Here is a 25278-nt window from a genome sequence, read left to right on the forward strand (position 1 = left end):
CTTTACTAGGCATCCACACTGAAATAGTCTGACATTTCTAATGTAATATGTCAAAAACTAAACTCATTATCTACCTCTCTCTTTCCAATTCCCTCTTAGCCCTCATGCCCTAAACTATATCCCTTTCCCTTTATATTTTTTCATTTTGGTTCATGGCATAACCATTAACTCATTCACACAAACTAGAAACTTTAGAATTATCTTCAGCTTCTAATCAATTAGGTTATTATCTGTTTTCCTTGAACAAAAACTAGAGTTCACCCCTCTTCTCTGTCACCGCTGTTACTTCTTCATTTAAGAACTCCTCCTACTCTTAATCAGGAAAAACAAAGAGGGTTGCTGGAGAGGAAGGAGGTGGAGGGATGGGGTAACTGGGTGACGGGCATTAAGGAAGGCAGGTGATATAATGAGCACTGGGTATTATATACAACTGATGGATCACTGAACTCTACCTCTGAAACTAATAATGTATGTTAAAATTAATTGAATTTAAGTTAAAAAAAAGAACAACTCCTGCATTGCCACCAATCACTCCCTACCATATTTCAGTTTTCTAAATGTTTTAAGCAATATAGTTCTGCAAATACAAAATCTTTAGGATGGTATTCAAGTTTCTTTGATATTTTGGATCTTGCTTTTATCTCCAGTCTCAGCTCCTCTGGTATATTCTAGATCTTCCCTGAGCACCATTCGTTCATTCATTCATTCATTTACAGATGTTTATGTAACGTCAGCTCTGTGGCATTGTGCTAGGTGCTTTGAGAACGTGGAGGCGAATAAGACCAACATGACCACGACCCATTAGTGTTTCTAGAATGCCAGGCACGTTTTGTGTCTTTTACTGTGCTATTTCATCTGTCCCTTCACTATTTGATAGTTTATTAATCTTTCATACCCTACTCAAGTGTTACCTCCTTTCTGTAGCATTTGTAACGTCCCCAGGTGGCATTTCTTTGTGTTCCAGTAATACTTTCTATTCCTGCCTCTATTATAGCACTTACTGTGTCATATTTGCTTATAGTTGATTCCCCCCCACCCCAGGTTAAATTTCCAAATGCAAAGGAGGGAGATGAAAAGAGAAACACAGAAATAAGGACTGAGACATGAAATAGGAAGAGGCAAGGAGAGGAGAGAAGGAATACAGGAGGAGAAGTATGAACAGTAGTTGAAAGCACAGACCCTGTAACCAGACACGGTTTGAATCCTGACTCTTCCACTTGTAAGCTGGGCACATAGTTTAATGTCTCCATATCACAATTTATAATGAGGATAGTAGTCTGATTGTGAAGATTTAAAAAGTTAATATATGTAAAGTACTTAAAACAGTCCTTAGTACATAATATATGGTATATGTATTTTTTGCTATTTTTGTTAGCAATAATTAGCTTTTTTAAGTGAGGTGAGCTATGTTTTCTCTCATTTATTAGTCTTTTAAGAGATGGGAGATTTTCAGGTTGCATATTATCTAACCCTGTGTGTTCACTTAAATGCATCAAATTTTCAAGTGTATTTGGGACCTGGGCTAAAGGGGGAGCTCCTATACATATGTGCTTACAGTGTAATATTGAATATAAGTTTACTGAGCATTTTGCCTTTTATACCAGGTCCTGGCCTGCTTCTGACTTCCCTAGCTATAAGAATTGCTGAAGATAATTCTTCTGTTTTTATTTTTACCTCCTCCTTCAGGCTTGATGCATACCACTGTTTTTGGTAATATAGCTTAGATTTTTAAGTTAAAATACTGTTCTCTTTCCTGACTATTCTCCAGCCTGAAAAATGAGACAGTCAGGGTTAATGTCTGGGCATGACTTCTTGTTTCTAGTAGCAGGAGCTGTTCCTCGGCCTGATATTTAGACTGCATTTCTGTTCAGTCTCTCCCCTTTTCCTTCACAGTGTCACTCTGCTCCATCCTCTACCATAATACTGTTGATCCAGCTTTGAATAGACTGTAATGTCCTAGCAGTTCTACACCTGGGATGGCTGACTTTCACAAATAATGAAAAGCTAGGAGATAAAAACAGTCATCATCAGACTGGTTGGTGACTTCATTTTAAACAAATGAGTTTAGATGGTAATTGCTGTGGCTCTTCTGATTAAAGCAAGAATCTTGGAGGAGATGACATCTTAGTTGCTGCTTGAGCAGTGGAAGAAGGAAGAGTAGATTGTAGGTTGTAGAGGATATTTGAGGCTTAGGATTCATTCTCATCTATGGATATCCCTTGAGGCATGGGGGATAAAAAATTTAGTTCCTGTTTAACTCCAAATGACTGGTATAGTGACAAATAATGCAAACGTTGAAAGAGAGATTGCTGAGGATTGAAGGAGTTGTAGATTTTGGTTGTTGCTGTTCTCACTGTACAAAGTCTTCATGTATTCTCTTGAGATCAGATTCTCTTGAGAATCTGGTTTATCATAACAAAGTTTCATTGAGTTTCTGGAATATACAGTGATTTCCTGTCTCTGGACCTTTGCACTTGCCATTTCTTCTGGCTGGGATAGTGTTAACTTGCTAATTCTTAATAATTCTTAGAATATAATCATGGGGTCCATAACTTTCAGAAAAGCCTACTGGATCCTTCAACACTGGCTTAAGTGTTTCTGTAGCTCACAGTCCCTGTTCTTCCTACTCCTAGCCTTTGTTACGCCATGTTGTAAGTGCCTTCACCAGACCGTTCATGGAAGACAGGGACTGTGTATGTGGTAATGCCTGCTGGTCCAGGATATTTGTTGATTGAATGAATGAGTGGGATATGGTAGAGAGCAGATTTGATCATTCCAGGCGAGGAGAAGAAGATGAACAAAGACAAGGTGTGTGGTAATGCATATAGCCGATTTGGAGGCAGTGGGTGGAACCATTTGATTAGAGGTAATATTGAAAAGAGAGGCTGGAGCTTTGAATGCCACGTTAAGAAGTCCAGAGTTTATTAAATAAAATGGCCATTGAAGCTTTTAGAGATAAGAATAATAATAAATGTTCTTATAAGTTTGGCTAAGTAAGATACCTGTGCATGGGAAATAATTTTTTCTAATTCTTGTGCTAAAATTTTTGTAATACTCTTAAATGGACTAAATATGTAACTGCCTATTTTATAAACTGTCTTTTAAGATTGCTCCAACATAATTTATACAGACACTTTTAGATTTGAATAAGTACTGTTGAATGAATTGAACAGCTCATTAAACTGTGCAGTTTGTTTTTCTTATAAACCTATGTAAACTATGACAATTAAAAAGTATAATTCAACTAAGGCAGTAATCTAACATATGTGTAGGGGTTTCCTTCTTATTTGTAGCTTAAAGGAGAATAAATGCTTACAGATGTGACTTTTTTTTCTCTAGTCTCTCCAGAGGCAGTTGGATTTTTGTCAGCTGTTGGGGTGTTTATTATCTTGATGCTGCTCCTTTTTCTCTATATTAATAAGAAGTTCTGTTTTGAAAATGTTGGCGGGTTTCCAGATCTTGGTTCAGGATACAGTACAAGGAAGAACTCACAAGATAAAATTTGTAAGTATCATCACTGCTTTTATTTGTTCTTTGTATCTATACCATTCTGTTATTTTATTTTTTTAAACATAATATGGTAAGGTTGGTTTTGACATACTGTAAACTAACATTCGAGCCACTTTTCTGTGAGAGTAAAAAAAAAAATCTATTAAGTAAATTATGTTCAATTATCTTTCTGTTCACAAATTGCAAATATATCGCATAAAGATGAATTGCATACTATCAGAAAATGACATTTTTATTTTTCATATATAAGGTGTGCTTCTGAGCCTGTAATATGAGTAGATATGCTTTAAGAAGGAAGTATCTTTCTTCTCTATATAGCTTAAATCATACTGTCTTTTTTCCCCATATTCCCATAGAAGGCTTTTTGAAAGTATTCACCCTTTTTCTTTACCTGCTGTTGAATTCTCAGCTGATGGATAATTTTATTGTTTGGGAGAAAGTAGTTTTCTCTATTAGTGTATAGATAAAGTCTGCTTATAAAAATTAGTGTTCCTCTCCCTCCCTTGGTACCATAGGCATGATATCACTTTATATCACTTACTACTACTATGTACTAGGGGAGATGAGGACTGTAATCTTGTTCTTTCTTTCATGAAAAGTATTCTGTGGAGGTTTTTTTTTTTTTTTATATTATTATAAGAGTTTTTTATTTGCTGTTTCCAAAGACTGGCTTGTATAAATGCTAGCAGAAGCGACTTGAGAATTATAAAAGCAAGGTGTTAATTTAGAACACTATTGCAGAGCATTAGCAGAAAAACCTTGCTCTTCTTTTTTTTTTTTTTTTAAAGATTTTATTTATTTATTCATGAGAGACAGAGAGAGAGAGAGGCAGAGGGAGAAGCAGGCTCCCAAGGAGCAGGGAGCCCACTGCGGGACTCGATCCCAGGACCCTGAGATCATGACCTGAGCCAAAGGCAGATGCTTAACTATCTGAGCCACCCAGGCACCCAAAACCTTGCTCTTCTTGTCTGTGTACTGTGTTGGAGAGAGATTTTTCTCTTACCCTTGGTAACTTAAAAAGTGATAGCATTATTGTTTATAAAAAATCTGTTGGTTATTGAATTACATTTGTGACTTCTGCATCAGGAAAGTGTAGTACTTTTGTGAGTTTGATTTAAGTTTAACGTTTCTGATACTTCAGTCTTGCTTCTTGATCATTTGTGTAGAGTTGAACTGGTTAAAGATATCTCTCTGGGCAGCCTCCAGGAATCCCCTGGTTCAGCATTTCTGGTCTTTCTCTGGTCTAATGACCCCCTTACACTCTTAAAAATTATTGAAGACCCCAAAGAGTTTTTTTTATGTGAGTTGTATCTATTGATATGTACCATATTAGAAGTTAAAACTGAGAGAATTTAAAAATATTCTTATCAACTTATTTGTTTTAAAAAAAAAAACCCAATAACTTGTTGTGATGAGCACTGGGTGTTATTTGTAAGTGATGAATCACTAAAATTCTACTCCTGAAACCAATAGTACCCTATATGTTAACTAACTAGAATTTAAATAAGAACTTAGAATGAAAAAACCCCACAAAAAAACCAATAAGCCTATTACATACATGTTAAATATAAGTAACATTTTTTAACTTAAAAAACTATATATTTTTTTACTCCCCCCCCAAAATGGTGAGAAAAGTGCCATTGTTTTATATTTTTTGCAAATCCCTTTAATAACTGGCAAAGAAGAACCAGCTGTTATTCTCATGTCTGCTTCTGCATTCAATCTGCCATGTAGCCTCTGGAAAACTCCAGTGTTCATTTATGAGCAAATGAAAGTGAAAAAGTTAAATATCCCCTCACTGTTATTATGAAAATAGTTTTGACCTTGAGAATCCTTTGGAAAGGTTTTGGGAACCTTCTTACTTTTTCTGAGCCTTGTTTTTTTTCTTTTTTTTTCACTTATTAAATAGGAATAATAATATTTTCCTCCTAGAGTTATTGCGAGATCGGGTATGATAAAACTTGTAAATCACAATGCCTTGCATCTAGTAGCCACTCTGCAGGTGTTCACCCTCTGCTCTTTTTTCTATCCTGACCTCTGTGCAAATTGCTTATTTTCCCCTTAGTAGGTGTCTTAATTTGAAATGATATTGGTAGTTTGTTAATAATATAGGGTAGTTCCCCTACATAGACTGTTAGTAAATAAACCAAAAGTCCATAATAAAATCCTTTTTATACTTCTTCTTGCAGGTATAGAATAAAAAAACAATAGTATTTGAGGGGAAAATATTGTCTTGCTGCTGTTATGATAGCTATGGAGTGGGAAAAAATGTCATTACATTTAAACCAAGTGGTTTGATTTTTTTTTTTTTTTTGGAAGAGTCTTTGCTTCGACGTATTTCTTTCAATGCATAATGCATTTACAGAAAGATTAAAAGCCACAATGCAAAATAATAATACCAAGCTCATGAGTAACAACATTTAAGTACATTTTAAATTCAAATTCCTAAGTGGTTGATATTTTGAGAAGAGAAAATTCCATTATTGCATCTGTTAGGAATAAGGAATTAGAAAATGGCATTTTTCAAAACTTTCCAGCAGAATCTGCCTTCAGTGTCTTCTCTGGTGGACACAATCAGTAATGCTGTAGAAGATTTAACCACTGCTGTGGGGGAAGTTAGCTACGCTTTCACTGACTCAGTTGCTGAACAGGTAACAAGTATGATAAATGGCTTTCGCCCAGAAGAAGAAAGCTGTGCAGCAGCAGAAGCTGTAGTAGCTACTTCTAAACAAGCAAACGCCGTGTCACCAGAAGTCTCCAAAGACACTACTTGTCAGAAAACACAGTCCAGTTTAGAGCACGGAGCAAATCGAATCAGTTGTCACAATACTTCAGTTTCACAAAAGCAAGATCACGGAATGAATGAAGAAAGAGTATTCAAACATATTAATGATAGGCAGCGGACTCTATCAAAATATCAAGAAAGCAGTAATGTTGGTGGTGATTCTTCTTTGAAAGCTCACCTGAGTGATGGTGAGATATCATTTATCAAGCAGAATGCAAGGGCTGGATCTGCTTGTCAGGAACTTGAACATACTGACAGATGTAAAAAAGTTGGATCAGGAATGCCCGATAATGGTAAGAATGATTTAAAGGAGGTAAGATATCAAGAAATGAAAGAAAATCATTTAAAGAAAGCTGAAAAACATACTAAAAGTAAAGGATCCAAAGGGAATGAGTGGTCAGGAAATGAGTGTTCTCCAAAAGATATTTTGGCAAGCAACAGACATCTGATACAGAAACCCATTATGAAAGAAGACATACATCCCGCACCAACAGCTAATTCTAAGGATAAGTTACACGGAAAAATCAAAGAACAGAAAAATCCAACAACATCCTACAAAGTGAAAGGAGACATAAAAACAAAGAAAACTGAAGCCATTTCTGCCCAGAAAGGAACAGCAAAGAGTAAAGATGAAAAATATTCTAAGATAATACCAGGAAAAGGTGAGGTCTCCTCCTGTGGGTTTGAGTGATAAACTTTTCTCTTGATTTTTTAAATTAAGAAAACATCCAAATTTCCAAACTTTCCTATACATGTCTATATGTCTAATTTAAGATTTTCTTGAATCCTCTTACTGGGAGACAATTTTAAGGTCATTCATTTTTTTTTCTGACCATCATTTTGAAAGCATTCATGTTCTTTGTACACTGCTAAATTAAATATTGTCCCTGGTCCCTGCATTATTTGGCTAATTTTTCTTAATGATTGTTTATTAGACAACCAGAGACTCCATAGCTTTAAGTAGTGTGCATTCTCTAGTTGGAGTATATTTAGTGTGCTAAAGTTGAATTTTAAAATTTTATATTTTTGTAACTAACTCCTGAGACCTTTATACTATGTTGCCCTTCGAGTCTATCCCAATAAGAATCTGTATCAAGTGTTTTATATTTTTCCTTTAGAGCAATAGAGTTTTTTTTATTTTATTTATTTTTAAAAATGTTATTTATTCACTTGAGAGAGTGTGAGAGTGTGAGCAGGGGGAGGAGCACAGGAAGAGGACCAAGCAGACTCTGTGCTGAGCTCGGACCCCGATGAGGGGCTCCATCCCCTGACCCTGAGATCATGATCTGAACTGAAATCAAGAGTCAGATGCTGAACTCACTGAGCCACCCAGGTGCCCCTAGAGTTTATTTTATTGAATAACATGCTTCAGGATATGTGCCTATTCATTTAGCCACATATTAAGAATTTTATATGAGTTCTGTGTTTACAATGAGTATACGTGAACAATCTATTATTTTTTATGAGTTCTCTATGTAGAATTAAGATTCCAACTAATCATTTATAGTTTTTAACTACAGTACTTGTGACAATTTTCAAAACAATGAGCCGACAGTTATTTGGGTTGGTTGCAGAATTGCTTTGTATGGCTAGTGATTACTTCTGTTAATCCCTTAGTCATTTCCATTTGCTGCTGATCTGATCACAAGGCCAAAAGTACACTGGCTTTTATTTAAAAAAAAAAAAAAAAATATATATATATATATATATATCTCTGACATTTTTCTATAAATGTAGATTCTCATAAAAATAACAAAAATCTGAGTGGCAGTAGAAATGAGGAAGACTTTCAGTTCTTCGTGAATTCATACATAATCAAGATCTGCTATTTATCGATTATATGAATGATTTTTAAGTGATATCATAGAGGCTGATCCAGGACGGATAGACTAATTAAAAAGGAAAACCAGTTTTTGGAAATATGGCCATTTTGGAGTCTGTTCTGCTAGCAGTTTTTTAATTATCCAAATCAGTAGTCTTGGGTAGCCATGGTTTAGTTTTGTTAGTCTTATTCTTTGAAGTAGCAAAAATAAACAAAGTAGAATACTTATTCAGAAAATAACAGAATAGGCAGTAGTGATAAAAGCTGCACACATAGCAGTATAGAGGTAATTTTGTTTTGATTTGTTTTCATTCAGAATCATGCTGGTCACTAGAAAACCCAAGTATCTCTCAGGTATTCTAGATTATAGTCAGTACTAAACGTAAACATACTATGTTCTAAAAATCGTTTGAAAATCATTTGACCCATAGATTACTTCTTCCTATAGCTGAACTCTAATATTATTCGTTAATAGTAATATCAGTATTACTAGTACCTGTGTTCTAGGTTCGTTCATAGACCTTATAGGATTTAGAAAGAGAAGGAAGAGTTTCCTTTTATATTTCTGAATGCAGGACTGCTGTAGGTAATATTTTGTAATAGGTGAAGTATGACGGCAGAATTTCTCAGAGCTCTTCTGCTGCCTTAGAGACCATCACCATGGTAGCCCACAAAATGCTACAGCTCTCAACTGGGTGTCAGAAGGCCCAGGTTCTAGACCAGATCTGCTGTCACCTCAGCACTGTCTAACAGGACTTTCTGCAATGATGGAAAAGTTCCATGTAGTAACCACTAGCCACACGCACGTATTGAGCACTTGGAATGTGGCCAGTAGCACCAGGGAAACTGGGTTTTAAATTATTTTATTTATTTGTTTATTGGTGCAAAAAGGTGGTTTTATTAAAGCACACGGACAGGACCCGTGCGCAGAAAGAGCTGCTGCCCCAGGGTTGGTGAGGGGTGGCTGATTATATACTTGGGAGTTGGGGGAGGTAAGGAAAAGGAGATTTTCAAAAGAACTTTCATAAATTATTTTATTTTAAATCAAATAGCTGCATGTGGCTAGTGACTACGTATTGGGCCGTGCAGAATATGACACAGGTCATAGTTTTACCCTTTCATGGCTTTCTCTTACTGAATTAAAAGGGAGGACTTAGACTAGTGACATCCAAGCTCCCTTCCTTCTGACTCTAAACGTACCATTCCTCTACCATATTTTTAAATTACTTTTTCTGTGTCTCCCCTCCTGAATTTCAAACCTTGATTCCTTTTGTGGAGATGATCTCAAATGTTTATAAAGAGAAAAATATCTCGACTGACCTAATAAATTCTACCGGCTGTGGTCTCTTTATCTTTCCAGAGTTGTTTTATTTTTCTGAGAAGGCTCATCTTAGGTTAAATGAACCTCAACATAGTGCAGTTTCAAAATTTTTACTTTTAAAAAAATGGTAACAGCTAGTTATTATTATACTAGTTTGCTCTTATTTTAAGAATAATGCAAGTTTTATATGTCCTAAAAATTTTATTTGAAATTTAGTTATACTTAAGTAAAATTTTCTTAGTAATTCTCCTTTTCACAGAAAATAAGTGTATCCTTCCACATATTTTTGTATGTGTATATGAACATACACTGCATATGTGTGTGTGTTTAAATAAGAACATAGGTATGCCTTCTGTTTTATAACCTTCTCTTTTCTCTTAACATGATGTTGTAGTTATTCTTCCCTGTGAGTACCTGTGAGTTCACCTCCTCATTTGTAGTAACTGCATACTGTATCATTGCATAAGTATATCACAACCTACTTAACCAAGGCCCAGTGATGGACGTTTAGATTATATTTTATTTTTGTTTTCTGTTGCTGTTTAACACAGTGCAGTGAATTGTCTGAAATACATATCTCTGCTCACCTGTTAATTATTTTCTTAGGCCGAATTCTTGGAAATGGAATTGGTAAATTCCTGGAAATGAATCACAGACGGTGCAGATTTAAAATTTGATATGTATTGCCAAATTGCTGTCTAGAAGAGTTGTACCAATGATAATTCCACCAGTAGTATATGTCTGCCCATTTCTCTGTTCTCCTAGAACTAAGCCTTATCATTTTTCAAAATTTGGACCCAGATGATAACTAAAATGCCTCTAGTCACATTCTAGTTCGAATCAGGTCCATATGTACTGGCGATATTTCTAAGTCTCTTTGTGTGCTACTGATCCTTTAAAAAATTGTGTAAGGTGGCAAGTTCTGTTATTTCCTTTATCTGTAACATGGTTGGAAAATCCCTGCAACTAATATTTTTTTATAATTAAAATATACAAATTGATCTTTTTTCTATTAAAAATATGAAAATCTAAAGCTTCGGGTTTCTTGAATGAAAAAATTATACTTATTTAAAGCTGGAAATTCACATTGTGTATGTATATGTATATCCATGTGCATATGGATATATGTGACATATATCTCTTTGTATAGGTGTGTGTGTATCAAATTCATCATACTTTATTGTATTAAAATTTTGATTTGTTCTCCCTGTCATTCCAAATAGATAATTCCTACATGGATAAAGATGAGCATGGTTCATCCTCTGAAAGTGAAGATGAAGCACTGGGTAAATATCACGAGGCCTTGTCCAGAACCCACAATTCCAGACTACCATTGGCAGATTCGAGACAAAAGAACTATGCTTGGGAAACAAGACAAAAATACAGCCCTCTGTCTGCGGAGTATGATGGCTACAGTAGCGAAGCATCGATAGATGAAGGTAACACAGGTTACTTATTTTTTTAGATCACACACTATAGTGTTAGATTATTTGTACCTAAAATTCTAGGCATCTGTGGCTGCACAATAAACAAGAGATAAACAGTCACATTTCTGTGAATATAATTTATCAAAATTCAGATCTTTGGACTGAAGCCCAAACCTAAAACACCTAAATAAAAGCAAAACACCAAATAATTTAAATACCGTAGTAATTCTGCTTCTCTTTCCACAATACAAGCATGAGGTAGAAGATGTGAGTCTGCTGTTCTCTGACATGGAATCGGTCTCTGAATACCTGGTATAGGAACTGATGGAGAGTCTAAGTCTCTTACAGTGTTGAACTTGATGCTAGTGTGTAAATGTATGCTTTTTCATTCTGTGTGGCCCCTAAACAGAAGCCAAATACTTCATGTGGCACACAGCCGAAGAAATGGTGATCTGTTCTGCGTAGGGGGAAAAAGTGTCCAGGATGGATTGAGAGCTCGTACTGTGTTATACTCTGCTGTAAGGATGACTTTAGGAATTTTCAAGGATTATTTTGTCTCTAATTGATCTTTGCTTCATGTACTGACATTGGCTTAAAACTCAACTTATATAGAAGATACATGTCCACTCTAACATGTTTTTACATCTTTCTATAAGGGAAATTAATTGCCATTAATTGAAGCATATTTATTTCTACATTTTAGGTAGGTTGTTCACATGCTTGATAGAATGTATGAGTATTCCTAGTAATTATTATCTTTATACTCATTTATGAAGAAGAGAGCAATATATCTTAGACAACAATTTTTTATTACATCAAACACAAGCTGTCCTTCATTTTGTAGCTGTGGTTTGTGTTTAAGGGCCTATAACTATTGATTACATAAAGTCTTACCCCAGCACATAGAGTTGTCAAAGGAGCTAAATCATCTTTTTTTTTATTCGGCTTAATACTAGCTAATGACTGATGTACCTCCTTTTTCTTTCTACTAGTACACAATTTATAATAAATTAATCAAATGACTATATAGAAAGTTCATTATGAGATGGTAGGGAAGAAATAAAAAATATCAGACTCTACCCTCAAAAATACCTTTCTAGTACTAGAGAAAAGAAAGCCCGTGCTTACAAAGAGAACTGAGTGACGCGAAGCGGTGAAGCCTGTCCCCAGCATATATCCACCCCGTCCACCCCTGGCACGTGAATAGTAGAGCCTCAAGAGAATGGGTTTTGAACCTGATCCTTGTTTACATTCTGGCTGTGCGACTTAACATACTAGCTACAAACTTCGGGCAGTATAGCTAATGGTTTTTAGGTTTGTTTCATTGTCTCTAAAACATGGATAATACCTTCCTGACAGGGTTGTCATGAACATTGCATGGTATATGTGGTAGTTTGTAGCATAGTTCTGGCCCCTGTGGGTAGGTGACCAGTAAATGGTCATTGTGGTTGCGGGTGGTGCAAACAGTGCTGGTGATGAGAGCGAGCAGTCCTGAGCATGGGCTGCATTTGTCATCTGTGACCCGGGACACTTCCCTTTTTGTAGCTTCAGTTGAGGGTTTTTACTTTTTCCTCCTCACTGCTTCATCCCCCTCACTCCCTACACTTCTGTGCTGTCTTGATTGCTTCCCCACAGTTCTGTTATTCTAGCACGGCTCTGTAGTCTGGGAGAAGAGCAGTGAGGAGAGAAGCATAACCTCAGTGGCTCTTCTGTTCTTGCCGTAAGCTCTGGAACTGGTGCCAATGTCCTGGAGTCACCTTCTCTTTTCATTTTACCTATATCTTTGGGACCCATCTCTACTTTCTTACCGTTTCTACTCTACATTAATTGATAAAACACCCAGGGTAGATTGACTTTAGGCGTTCTGAAATTAGATTTATTTCATAAACATTTGTCGAAAGCTTTTTACGTGCCATACTATATACTGTGGATGTAAAGATGAATAAAACAAGCTTGTTTCGAAGAGCCCACAGACTAGAGGAGGAAGACCATTGACTATAGTTTCATGAACAAAGTGCTGTAGACATTCAAAGAAGGAGGTGACTCAGTTGTTGGGGAGGTGGGGTTATGGGGAAGTCTAATGTAGTCTTCACAGACTAGGTGAACTGGACTTGAGTAAGATCTGTTTCAACAGCCATGGAATCCTGATGGCGTGAAAGCAAATGAGAGTGTATTTTAGTATCTTTAGCTTAGGATCTGTGTTTGGAGAATAAGTAGGTAATAGGTTTGAATGCCATGTTCAGGACTTCATTGTCTTATAGGAAATATAGAGTACTGGAAGATTTTTAAGCTGGACAATGTGGCACTTTTAGAAATGTATTTAAGAAAGATCATTTAACTATTGTAATGGAAAATGAATTGGAGGTGGGACTATTGGAGGTAGAAAGGACCAGTTGGATAAACAGTGATGAGACCTTCATTTGCAGTGAGTTTGGGGACACAGAGTTTGTAGATTTAAGGATGATCTCAATATATCTTGAATGATTGAATATGTGCAGTGAGTGAAGAATCAGTATTTTTAATTAGTTTAGAGAGTATTAGAGAAGTAAGTTTATGTGGGAGGAGGTAATTTAATGTCTGAAACATTGGGGTGGAGATGGATATCCTTATTGTTAAAATGCTGTCACTGGGATTTAGGATGGAGAGATGACCAAGTGATAATGTAAGAAAACAACAGACTAGGAGAATAGTTTTGTATCGTAGGTTATTGCTTATTGAAAAGTCAAAGTCGCTTTGAGCCCAAAATAAGATTCAGTAGAGTGGGGGAAGAAAGGAGAATTTGACTGGAGGGGGAGATTTCAGAGCCCAAGGTCTTAAGTAAAAGCAATTTCAAGTGATAGTAAATTCTTAACATGCCCCCTCAGAAAGATACAGAAGTACATATGAGATTCTAACCATAGTGTTCACCTTCTCCCTCCAACCCAGCAGTGGTAACCCTCTTCTGGCATATATTTGGGAAGGAAAGGGATTTGGTTCAAATACACATTTGAGTCTCCACCAGGTGGTCATTCCTCTGAGTAGCTAACTCAGCAGAAATACTTGGTGGCTGGTCACCTAAGAGGACTGCTGAGTATAGTTCTCTTGGTAGAATTTGGTTCATTTTCCTGAGGTACAAGTAAAGGGATGGATATAGTAGGTTATGTTTCTCTACTGCTCTGACCTTTTATTCTGCATATTATTCTGCAAGTTTATAGGGATCAAAGTTAACTGAAAGGTGTAGGTTGAGGTAACTAAAGGGAATTACAAGGTAGAGCAAAAATATTCTTAAATGTCCATTTTTTACATGACAATCTGTTACCTCATTAGTGCTGGTAAGGAACCATTAGTTCATTTCTCAACACTGAATAATTCTAGTAGAGAAGCTTTGGAACAGCCAATACTGGAAGTATCTGTGAGATTAGGGAGGGTCAGGGAGGGCCTGGATAGGGCTAGGAGAGAATAGTACAGAACTCCCTGACCAGGTAGTACGAACTACCATATTGAGCTCCTCCTGTGTACCTGACTATTACTTTCTGTACACACCATTACTATTTAATCTTCACTGCAAATCATTGTGGTAGGTAAGATTATCCCCATTTTATAGAAGTGAGAAGAGATTTTAGATCAAGTAGGTAATTTTTAACCTAAGGTGACACAGTAAGTTATAAAACTATTTGTCAGGTCCACTCCAAAACGAATATGGTTTTAGCTTCTGTTGGGTCATTACTACTACTATGGTATCCAACCAAGGTCTCTTTCATACATGATTAACCTCTTCAGTTGAGTCCTTTAGAACAGTTTATATATATAAATCTGAAATACAGATACTCTAGAAAAAGTAAGAAAATGTGATGGCATATTTGTTATCATGTTTTCTCCTCTAGGTGGCCATATTAATCTTCCATTTTTTTGAATTACAAAAGGGAATGATATCTATAAGAAATTTTTCCAGGAAAAATAAACATTAAAATAATATATCCAATTTCCTTTGTTCACAGTTTTAATTTTATTTTTACTGTGTTGTTCTTAAAATTAAAGGCATTTTCTGATAATCCTATTTTTTTTTTTTTTTTAAAGATTTTATTTATTTATTTGAGACAGAGAGAATGAGAGAGAGAGAGCACATGAGAAGGGGGAGGGTCAGAGGGAGAAGCAGGCTCCCTGCCGAGCAGGGAGCCCGATGCGGGACTCGATCCAGGGACTCCCAGGATCATGACCTGAGCCGAAGGCAGTCGCTTAACCAACTGAGCCACCCAGGCGCCCTCCTATTTTATTTTTAAAAGGTTTCAGAGTTAAGTAGTAGGCTGCAGATATTTTGTATTTGGTAAGATAGAACCTCTGAAATTCCATTCATGCAAATTAGTACTTCCCATTTCTATATTAGATAGGAGAAGCCTATTAAAGATGATTTTATATATAAAGAACAAATTTAGTGTAAAATTATTAGGATGTCTATTACTTATAGCTTTCCATTCTTAGTTCACCATAGGGATTACCAAGCTATATTTACATATTGTGGCATAGCTATATAACTAAAATCATATGTTGTTATTTCAGGGTGAGTTAATTGAAAATACTATTTAAAATAATTTCCAGCACCACTTATTTCTTAGGGTTATGTGGCCCAGACATATACACACACCTGTCATTCTCTTTCTTATGGCTACTTCACAAGCTTCATGCTGTTAATTTTGATGTTATCTTAAGATTAGGGGCATTAAAACATATTGACTTGTACATTTTATTTAAATGTTACTTCTAAAATAATTTAATGCTTAATAATTAATTATTTATACTTTTTAAATAAATTATGTATACTAAAATAAATTATGTAATACATATGTATATACGTATTATGTATACTTCAAGTGCATTTTAACTGCTTTATAAAGATTATTCTCTTAATTTTCACAATTTGTGAAGAAGGCAAGTACAAAAAAATTCTGTATTTTCCAGATGCCTTTGTCACAAAAATGTTTAGTGTCTTAGAACAGTGAAATGTTGGTTTGTTCACATTCTTGGTAAACTTTTTCTTTGATTTCAGGTCTTTGTTTATGTTTTTTTTTTCTTCTTTCTCTGAAGAATTTGTGTATATAGCTTTATATATGGCCAGTTTGAAGAGAAATTAAAGACTTCTGCATCTTTGTGTTCTGGAGATCTTTTTATGTGATGAGATCAGTCACCCGCAGTAGAGTAGAATCTTTGTGGGCTGCCTGTGACCTGTAAGGTGAGATGTCTTTGTGCAGTTCAGGTAAAGGTCCAGTCTGCTGGGTGGACAAGTTAGAAAAAGGTATCACCTTTGAGCAGACGCTGCGTCATGAGCAGATAGCACCTATATAGGAAGAAAAGGCATCCCTTCCTCCAGTTGTAAGATTTGGCAAACCCTCAGGTAACTTTTCGCAGTGCACAAACTGCACAACTATACACAGGGCCCTGAGCACCTGTGTTACATTTCTGATCTTAAAATGAATTGGTAGAATTTCTGTGTTTTCCATGGTGAATCTATATTGATCCTTCACATTTCTTTTTTTGTCTGAGATACTTGTAGTAGGTAGCTAGAATGATAGAAATTAAATGAGAGTTAATTAAAGATATCTTTGAATACAAAACTGAAACCCAGAGTCATGTGATTTTACTAAGATCATAAAATTCATGAATGGCAAAACTGAAGCTGTAAGTGATTGTAACCAGAGAGGTCAATGCATTAAAAAGAATTATTCAGACAAACAGAAAACCGACCACAACAAAAAAGAAAAACAGATTCAAAAAATATAAAAAACAAACTAGTGATTAAAATGGGAGGTGGGTAGGGGGATGGATGAAATAGGTGAAGGGGATTAAGTACAGACTTCCAGTTATAAAATAAATAAGTCACGGGGATGAAAAGTACAGCATAGGGAATATAGTCAGTAATGTTGTAATAACTTTGTATATGGTGACACATGATAACCATACTTACTGTGGTAAGCACTTTGTAATGAGTATACTTGTTGACTCACTATGTTGTACACCTGAAACAATACAATATTGTACACCGGGGTGTCTGGGTGGCTCAGTTGGTTGAGCATCCGACTCTTGATTTTGGCTCAGGTCATGATCTCAGGGTCATAAGATCAGCCCCACACGGGGCCCCACACTGAGCGTGGAGCCTGCTTAGGATTCTCTTTCTCCCTCTCCCTCTGCCCTTCTCTCACCCCACTCATGTCATGCTCTCGCTCTCTCTTTCTCTAAAAAAAAAATGTGTGTGTGTATAAAATATGTCAACTCTACTTCAATTAAAAATAAATTTTTAAAAGAGGACTATTCAGTAACCAAGTGAATAGATAAGAGATGCACTATAAATTGAACATAGGCTGTGTCCCTTGCTAGGGGGAAGAGGCATGTCTGCTAAGTAGAGGAATAATGCTAACAGCAATCTGGCAATTATGGAGACCTGACACATTCTCTGCAGGTTTCTGTTAGCAAAGCCTATAGGAGCTCAGTCTCAGATATATTTGGGGAGCATGACATAGAGTCACAAATGGACTGCCAGTAATCTTATTACCTGAAGCAGTGATGAGAATATCTGTATTCACTGTCAGTTCAAGCTTACCAATGAAGTAGATCTCGTAGGAAACTATCCCTAATGAGGGAGGCGCAAGTCCATTTGTACTCCAGCACGTGCGATAATCTCCTTAAGGTGGTGTAATAGAAATTTGAAGCTACTTCTAAAAACTGCCTCACATGCCTGTCAAGTCTAGCGCCTGGGGAAGACCCTCACTGCTTCAGCGGGGAGTGGAGTTCGGGAGGACAGTACAGTGGGGAGGCCTGAAGAGGAAGGAACCCTCTAGCCAGCGGGATGCTGATGAATGTGGCTGTTGTAACATTCATTTTTACTGTCCTTCAGGCACTGCTCAAGTCTTTGTGTAGAATATTTAATTTTATCCTCACAGCAATCTTTTTATTTTCTTATTTTTCTGTCTAATTAATTAATTAGTATTCCAGTTTTGAAAACACAGTAGCTTAGAGAGGTACGTTAGCATGCCCAGGTTTCCAGTTTCCAGCCGCTCTGACAGCTGGGGTGCAAACGCAGGGTCAGCTGCTTCCAGAGCTCAGGCACCCGAGCGCTCTCATCTACCATGTCAGCTACTCTCCTACCTAGCACAAGGATAAAGAAACCATTTTTTTTTCTTCCAAAAATGATGTCTCATTGTTGTAAGAGAATTTTGTGAAGACTGTGGCCTCCAGGAAAAGGAAGAACCATACCACTGGGAAGGACCCAGGGTTTTGGTCTCGGACTCAGGGATGAAGCAGGACTCACGCCAGCCGTACGGAACCCAAACCTTGGGCAGCCCTCTGCAGGCTGTGCAGGCTAGTAAGACCCCAGGGTTTATGTGCAGACTTCTTGTCCTCAAAACCCAATACAGAAAGTTGGGGGGAAAACCAGTGACTTGTCACTTGACCTCTAGCCTTAATTCCAAAAAAAGCAGCAGGGGTTTATTGAGATACTACAGAACTTTTCCATGGTGGGCTCTTGTTAGCGTTCACTTAAAGAGGAGAGATTTTAGCAGTTGGCTCGCATGGGAAGTATTCCATCTGGATACAGGAATCCAGAAGTAGCACCCCGTCCCCTTGAGGTATGATTGGATTAAGGATACCACAGCAAGAGCGAGAGGCCCACTCTGGCAGCCTGCTGCACAGCCCTGCAGTGTCACACCTTAGTTTTATTGCTATTTTTTCATGTCGTGGCAGAAATCTTCCTGTAGACCTTTGCTTTAGAATCCATTATAGGAGACTTAGGAAGCCGCATCTAATATTTTAAGTCTTTGTAACAGTCTCAGCAGTAACTAAAGATACCACTACCAGTGTGAGACTCCAGTGTAGGTCCAGGTGCAGTATGAAGGAGCTGTTGTAAACATCTCTGGTAGCATGAACTAGTCAGCCGATCAAAAGCCACACCTTACCCTGGGATGGACTGGTAGCAACTTCAGTAGTAAATTACAGAGAAGTCCGTGGCATTCACGCATGTTCATACCACTCAGAATCAGCCACCATTCGTACTTCAGGATTCTTTTTTCCAGAATTTTTTATGGCTGTAACTTAAAACAGTTTATATAGCAATGTATGAATACATTTTCCTTCAAAAATTCAACCTGTTAGGAAATTAATAAATGTTTCCTTCTCTTGATCCTTCCCCCCACCCCCCTTCCCAGAGGCCACCTTTGTTACAAGTTTGGCATATATCCTTCCAGTCTTTGTCTTCATACTTTATAAACACGTTAGCTGCTAATAGAAAGTATACTTTTGTGTGTTTTTAAACTCACACAAATGGTTTTATCATAGGCTCATTGAAGGTATAATGTTGCTTTTTCCTTGGGAAAAAGGGAGTGAAGTCCATGGTGAGTGAAAGGAAGTGAAGAAGACCAGGGACTGTCTTCAACTCTTAAATACCCCTTTCCTCCCATCCCCTCATGTATAACATAATCTGGTTACAGCCATCAAATAATTTTCTTGGGTAGATTTTTATCTTGAAGAGACAATTATTCTCAATTAATGTATAGTTCATGGACCAGTAGGAAGATTCTTTACAGTTAGAAGTTTCTAAATTATCACTTGTCTTTCTAAAAAAAAAAGAAAAAGTTGGAAAGGAAAATATAGTGTTAAAACATGAAATCATAATTGTTTATGATGTTAACTCCTCATATATCCTTTTATTTTATTTTAATAAGTAATACTGCCTCTGTACTGCTCAGTAAAAAATCTATCACTGAGAAAGAGAACATAAATACATATCAGTGGATACTGGAACTGAAGAATGTATTGATGCTGTTGGTTTCTTATTGTGAAGATGATAATTAGAAATTGATTGATTTCCCTGTGCTGTTTTTCCAGTTTGTTCTTCCATGTTTCCCACTCTGCACATTGTATGTGATACAGACTTAACTAAGCATTTGCACTAAGTTTATTTACATATTCTCTAAACTGGTTCACAACACTCGTGAAATTTTAACACTTTTGTTTTAAAAAAAAAAAAAGGAGTTTGCCTTGAAACTAAACCTCAGTACGGGGTAAGGTCACTCAAATATTTTCTTTCCAGTTTCTGCTATAACACAAGCTAGTATAAGAGTTAAGAGAGGGGGAAAAAACAGTTATGACCATGAAAGCATGAACTAAATTGTTTACATAACAGTATCAGAAGACCATATCCTGTCTGCCCTATGTTTGAGAATCAGTTTGCGAATCACAGTTTGAATTTTGGGAAGTAAAAGGAGAGGAGGCCTGAATGGATGCGAACTTTTATTGGGCAATGGGGAGAGACAATGAAAATTGAATTGGAGATACAGTGATACAAGTTACACATCATGGTATGTAGATACTCCTCCTGCTTCATTCATGTTAAATAATTACTGAGCTGTTTCAAAGAGGTAACAACTTAATTAACAGCTTTTGGTGAAATGAAATTGAGGTTCTATTTTAATTTTAAAATTCTGAAAAATCTCTCCTGTAAGCAATCTTGATGTGGGGCTCTCGTTTTGAGACTTCCTTCCTCTGAGAAAATAAATTACATTAAAATCTCTGATGAATGAGTCAAAAATTACCTTCATAAGCTGAGAGGTATTTTGATGCCTTGGCATATCTTTTTCCTTTTGCTTAATACGTACTCAAAAAGATAAATATTTTCTTAGAAAATTTGGTTATATTTAAGTCTTTGAGGTTTTCAGTAATGCCATCAACTGAAACTAAGATAATTTAAATAGATTTTGAGAATTAGTATGGTAGTTATTTAAGGTCTAGATAGTTATGAAGTCCTTTGCATTTTACAGTTTACACAATCTTTTACTCATTGTGCCTTGTTTTAGTAGTTAAGGGAAAAACATAGTAAGGGAATTTGGTCACTGGTAACTCCAGAAATGCTTTAAGTACAAGTTTAAGCATCAGCAATCTAGAGGAAAGTATTTATAAATTTTTATAATCTTTTAAAAATTTTTTAATGAATAGCTTTTTTAAGATGATGGATTAAAATATTTTTGAAGTTTGAAAATCTGTATTTTGAGTACCTTGATAACAGGTTAATTACAGTTCCATAAATAACATAAGCTGTAATATAATGAATGATTATAAACACTATTCTAAGCACTTTATATAAATTAAGTCTTTTAACCTTCACAATTACCCTAAGACACAGGTTTTGTTGGTGTCCGTATTTTCCAGAGAGGACACTGAAGCACAGTAAGGGTAAGTAACTTGTCTAGGGTTATATAGCAAGTATGTGAGAGAGCCAGGGTTCAAGTACCAGTCCTCGGTCCTCAGAGCTAACGCACTGAGCCTCTCCACTGAAATACCTTGGATGATGTCCTGTGAGAAGAATTTGTCTTTTTATGTAACTTTTACACCTAAATAAATTCTTTTTTTTAAGTATTTTTATTTATTTATTTTTGAGAGGGAGAACAAGCATGAGCATGGGGGAGGGGCAGAGAGAGAAGCAGGGTCCCCAGTAAGCAGGGAGCCCGATGTGGGACTCGATCCCAGGACCCTCGGATCATGACCCAAGCCGAAGGCAGATGCTTAACTGACTGAGCCAGCCATACTCCCGAAATAAATTCTTTATTGCTGTTTTTAATATGTAAGTAATATATATTCATTATAGAAAAATCAGAAATTACTGATGACGAAAAGAATAATTACTCATATTCCCATCATGAGAATACCATTGCTTCTATTTTGTTGTATCCTTTTATGGACATTTTTATTTGCATACATATTTTTAAAATTAAAATGGGTTTCTTACACAGCGTTGTGATCTGCTTTTGTTCCACTCAAAAATACATCTTTTCTTGCCAACATAAATACTTCACAACATCACATATACAAATTGTACAGTATATTATTACATGGGTGTGCCATGCTTATTCAGCAGTTTTTAGTTACTGATATTTAGTCTGTTTCTGATTTTTCCTATGGATAAGGTTGTTCTTAATATCTTAAAATGACTTCTTTTCTACCATGTTCTCTGGCATTTTCTGTTTTCTGATTCAAGATTCTGACTTGAATGTCACTGGTCAAAGGAGTTCTTTTCATTCTGTGCTTCTGTTTTTATTTAGTTAGTTATTTTTATTATGTTATGTTAGTCACCATAAAGTACATCATTACTTTTTTTTTTTTAATTTTTTATTGTTATGTTAATCCCCATACATTACATCATTAGCTTTAGATATAGTGTTCCATGATTCATTGTTTGTGCATAACACCCAGTGCTCCATGCAGAACGTGCCCTCCTCAATACCCATCACCAGGCTAACCCATCCTCCCAACCCCCTCCCCTCTAGAACCCTCAGTTTGTTTTTCAGAGTCCATCGTCTCTCATGGTTCTTCTCCCCCTCCGATTTCCCCCCCTTCATTCTTCCCCTCCTGCTACATTCTTCTTCTTCTTTTTTTCTTTCTTAACATATATTGCATTATTTGTTTCAGAGGTACAGATCTGAGATTCAACAGTCTTGCACAATTCACAGCGCTTACCAGAACACATACCCTCCCCAGTGTCCATCACCCAGTCACCCCATCCCTCCCACCCCACCCCCCACTCCAGCAACCCTCAGTTTGTTTCCTGAGATTAAGAATTCCTCATATCAGTGAGGTCATATGATACATGTCTTTCTCTGTTTGACTTATTTCGCTCAGCATAATACCCTCCAGTTCCATCCACGTCGTTGCAAATGGCAAGATCTCATTCCTTTTGATGGCTGCATAATATTCCATTGTATATATATACCACATCTTCTTTATCCATTCATCTGTTGATGGACATCTTGGCTCTTTCCACAGTTTGGCTATTGTGGACATTGCTGCTATAAACATCGGGGTGCACGTAGCCTTTCGGGTCCCTACTTTTGTATCTTTGGGGTAAATACCCAGTAGTGCAATTGCTGGATCATATGGTAGCTCTATTTTCAACTTTTTGAGGAACCTCCATACTGTTTTCCAGAGTGGCTGCACCAGCTTGCATTCCCACCAACAGTGTAGGAGGGTTCCCCTTTCTCCGCATCCCCGCCAACATCTGTCATTTCCTGACTTGTTAATTTTAGCCATTCTGACTGGTGTGAGGTGGTATCTCATTGAGGTTTTGATTTGGATTTCCCTGATGCCGAGCGATATTGAACACTTTTTCATGTGTCTGTTGGCCATTTGGATGTCTTCTTTGGAAAAATGTCTGTTCATGTCTTCTGCCCATTTCTTGATTGGATTCTTTGTTCTTTTGGTGTTGAGTTTGATGAGTTCTTTATAGATTTTGGATACTAGCCCTTTATCTGATATGTCATTTGCAAATATCTTCTCCCATTCTGTCAGTTGTCTTTTGGTTTTGTTGACTGTTTCCTTTGCTTTGCAAAAGCTTTTTATCTTGATGAAGTCCCAATAGTTCATTTTTGCCCTTGCTTCCCTTGCCTTTGGCGATGTTTCTAGGAAGAAGTTGCTGTGGCTGAGGTCGAAGAGGTTGCTGCCTGTGTTCTCCTTTAGGATTTTGATGGACTCCTGTCTCACATTGAGGTCTTTCAACCATTTGGAGTCTATTTTTGTGTGTGGTGTTAGGAAATGGTCCAGTTTCATTCTTCTGCATGTGGCTGTCCAATTTTCCCAACACCATTTGTTGAAGAGACTGTCTTTTTTCCATTGGACATTCTTTCCTGCTTTGTCAAAGATGAGTTGACCATATAGTTGAGGGTCCATTTCTGGGCTCTCTATTCTGTTCCATTGATCTATGTGTCTGTTTTTGTGCCAGTACCATACTGTCTTGATGATGACAGCTTTGTAGTAGAGCTGGAAGTCTGGAATTGTGATGCCGCCAGCTTTGCTTTTCTTTTTCAACATTCCTCTGGCTATGCGGGGTCTTTTCTGGTTCCATACAAATTTTAGGATTATTTGTTCCATTTCTTTGAAGAAAGTGGATGGTATTTTGATGGGGATTGCACTGAATGTGTAGATTGCTCTAGGTAGCATTGACATCTTCACAATATTTGTTCTTCCAATCCATGAGCATGGAACGTTTTTCCATTTCGTTGTGTCTTCCTCAATTTCTTCCATGAGTATTTTATAGTTTTCTGAGTACAGATCCTTTGCCTCTTTGGTTAGATTTATTCCTAGGTATCTTATGGTTTTGGGTGCAATTGTAAATGGGATCGACTCCTTAATTTCTCTTTCTTCTGACTTGTTGTTGGTGTATAGGAATGCCACTGACTTCTGTGCATTGATTTTATATCCTGCCACTTGACTGAATTCCTGTATGAGTTCTAGCAGTTTTGGGGTGGAGTCTTTGGGATTTTCCACATAAAGTATCATATCATCTGCAAAGAGTGAGAGTTTGACTTCTTCTTTGCCAATTTGGATGCCTTTGATTTCTTTTTGTTGTCTGATTGCTGTGGCTAGGACTTCCAATACTATGTTGAATAGCAGTGGTGATAGTGGACATCCCTGCCGCGTTCCTGACCTTAGGGGGAAAGCTCTCAGTTTTTCCCCATTGAGAATGATATTCGCTGTAGGTTTTTCATAGATGGCTTTTATGATATTGAGGTATGTACCCTCTATCCCTATACTCTGAAGAGTTTTGATCAAGAAAGGATGCTGTATTTTGTCAAATGCTTTTTCTGCATCTATTGAGAGGATCATATGATTCTTGTTCTTTCTTTTGTTAATGTATTGTATCACGTTGATTGATTTGCGGATGTTGAACCAACCTTGCAGCCCAGGGATAAATCCGACTTGGTCGTGGTGAATAATCCTTTTAATGTACTGTTGGATCCTATTGGCTAGTATTTTGGTGAGAATTTTTGCATCCATGTTCATCAGGGATATTGGTCTGTAATTCTCCTTTTTGATGGGGTCTTTGTCTGGTTTTGGGATCAAGGTAATGCTGGCCTCATAAAAGGAGTTTGGAAGTTTTCCTTCCATTTCTATTTTTTGGAACAGTTTCAGAAGGATAGGTATTAATTCTTCTTTAAATGTTTGGTAGAATTCCCCTGGGAAGCCATCTGGCCCTGGGCTTTTGTGTTTTGGGAGATTTTTGATGACTGCTTCAATTTCCTTAGTGGTTATAGGTCTGTTCAGGTGTTCTATTTCTTCCTGGTTCAGTTTTGGTAGTTGATACATCTCTAGGAATGCATCCATTACTTCCAGGTTATCTAATTTGCTGGCATAGAGTTGCTCATAATATGTTCTTATAATTGTTTGTATTTCTTTGGTGTTGGTTGTGATTTCTCCTCTTTCATTCATGATTTTGTTGATTTGGGTCATTTCTCTTTTCTTCTTGATAAGTCTGGCCAGGGGCTTATCAATCTTGTTAATTCTTTCAAAGAACCAGCTCCTAGTTTCGTTGATCTGTTCTACTGTTCTTTTGGTTTCTATTTCATTGATTTCTGCTCTGATCTTTATTATTTCTCTTCTCCTGCTGGGTTTAGGCTTTATT

The 25278-nt window shown here is 36.8% G+C and overlaps 1 protein-coding gene across 11 annotated transcripts in view; it reads left to right on the top strand.

The window, feature by feature from the left end:
- Positions 1-25278, top strand: part of SYT14 (synaptotagmin 14) — a 204858-nt gene that overhangs the window by 57862 nt on the left and 121718 nt on the right. For 6 of the 11 annotated variants that reach the window (XM_032393166.1, XM_032393164.1, XM_032393165.1 and 3 more), the window contains 2 exons: positions 3340-3504; positions 10662-10877. In XM_032393166.1, coding sequence (XP_032249057.1) covers positions 3393-3504; positions 10662-10877 — 328 coding nt within the window. In that variant the 5' untranslated portion in view covers positions 3340-3392. Of the gene's footprint in view, positions 1-3339; positions 3505-5699; positions 6958-10661; positions 10878-25278 lie in introns of those variants that run through there. The other 5 variants (XR_004297971.1, XM_032393160.1, XM_032393162.1 and 2 more) reach the window with 2 other exon arrangements.

The sequence above is a fragment of the Phoca vitulina genome, unplaced genomic scaffold (genome assembly GCF_004348235.1).
Source record: "Phoca vitulina isolate PV1807 unplaced genomic scaffold, GSC_HSeal_1.0 scaffold71, whole genome shotgun sequence".
Taxonomy (NCBI): Eukaryota; Metazoa; Chordata; class Mammalia; order Carnivora; family Phocidae; genus Phoca; species Phoca vitulina.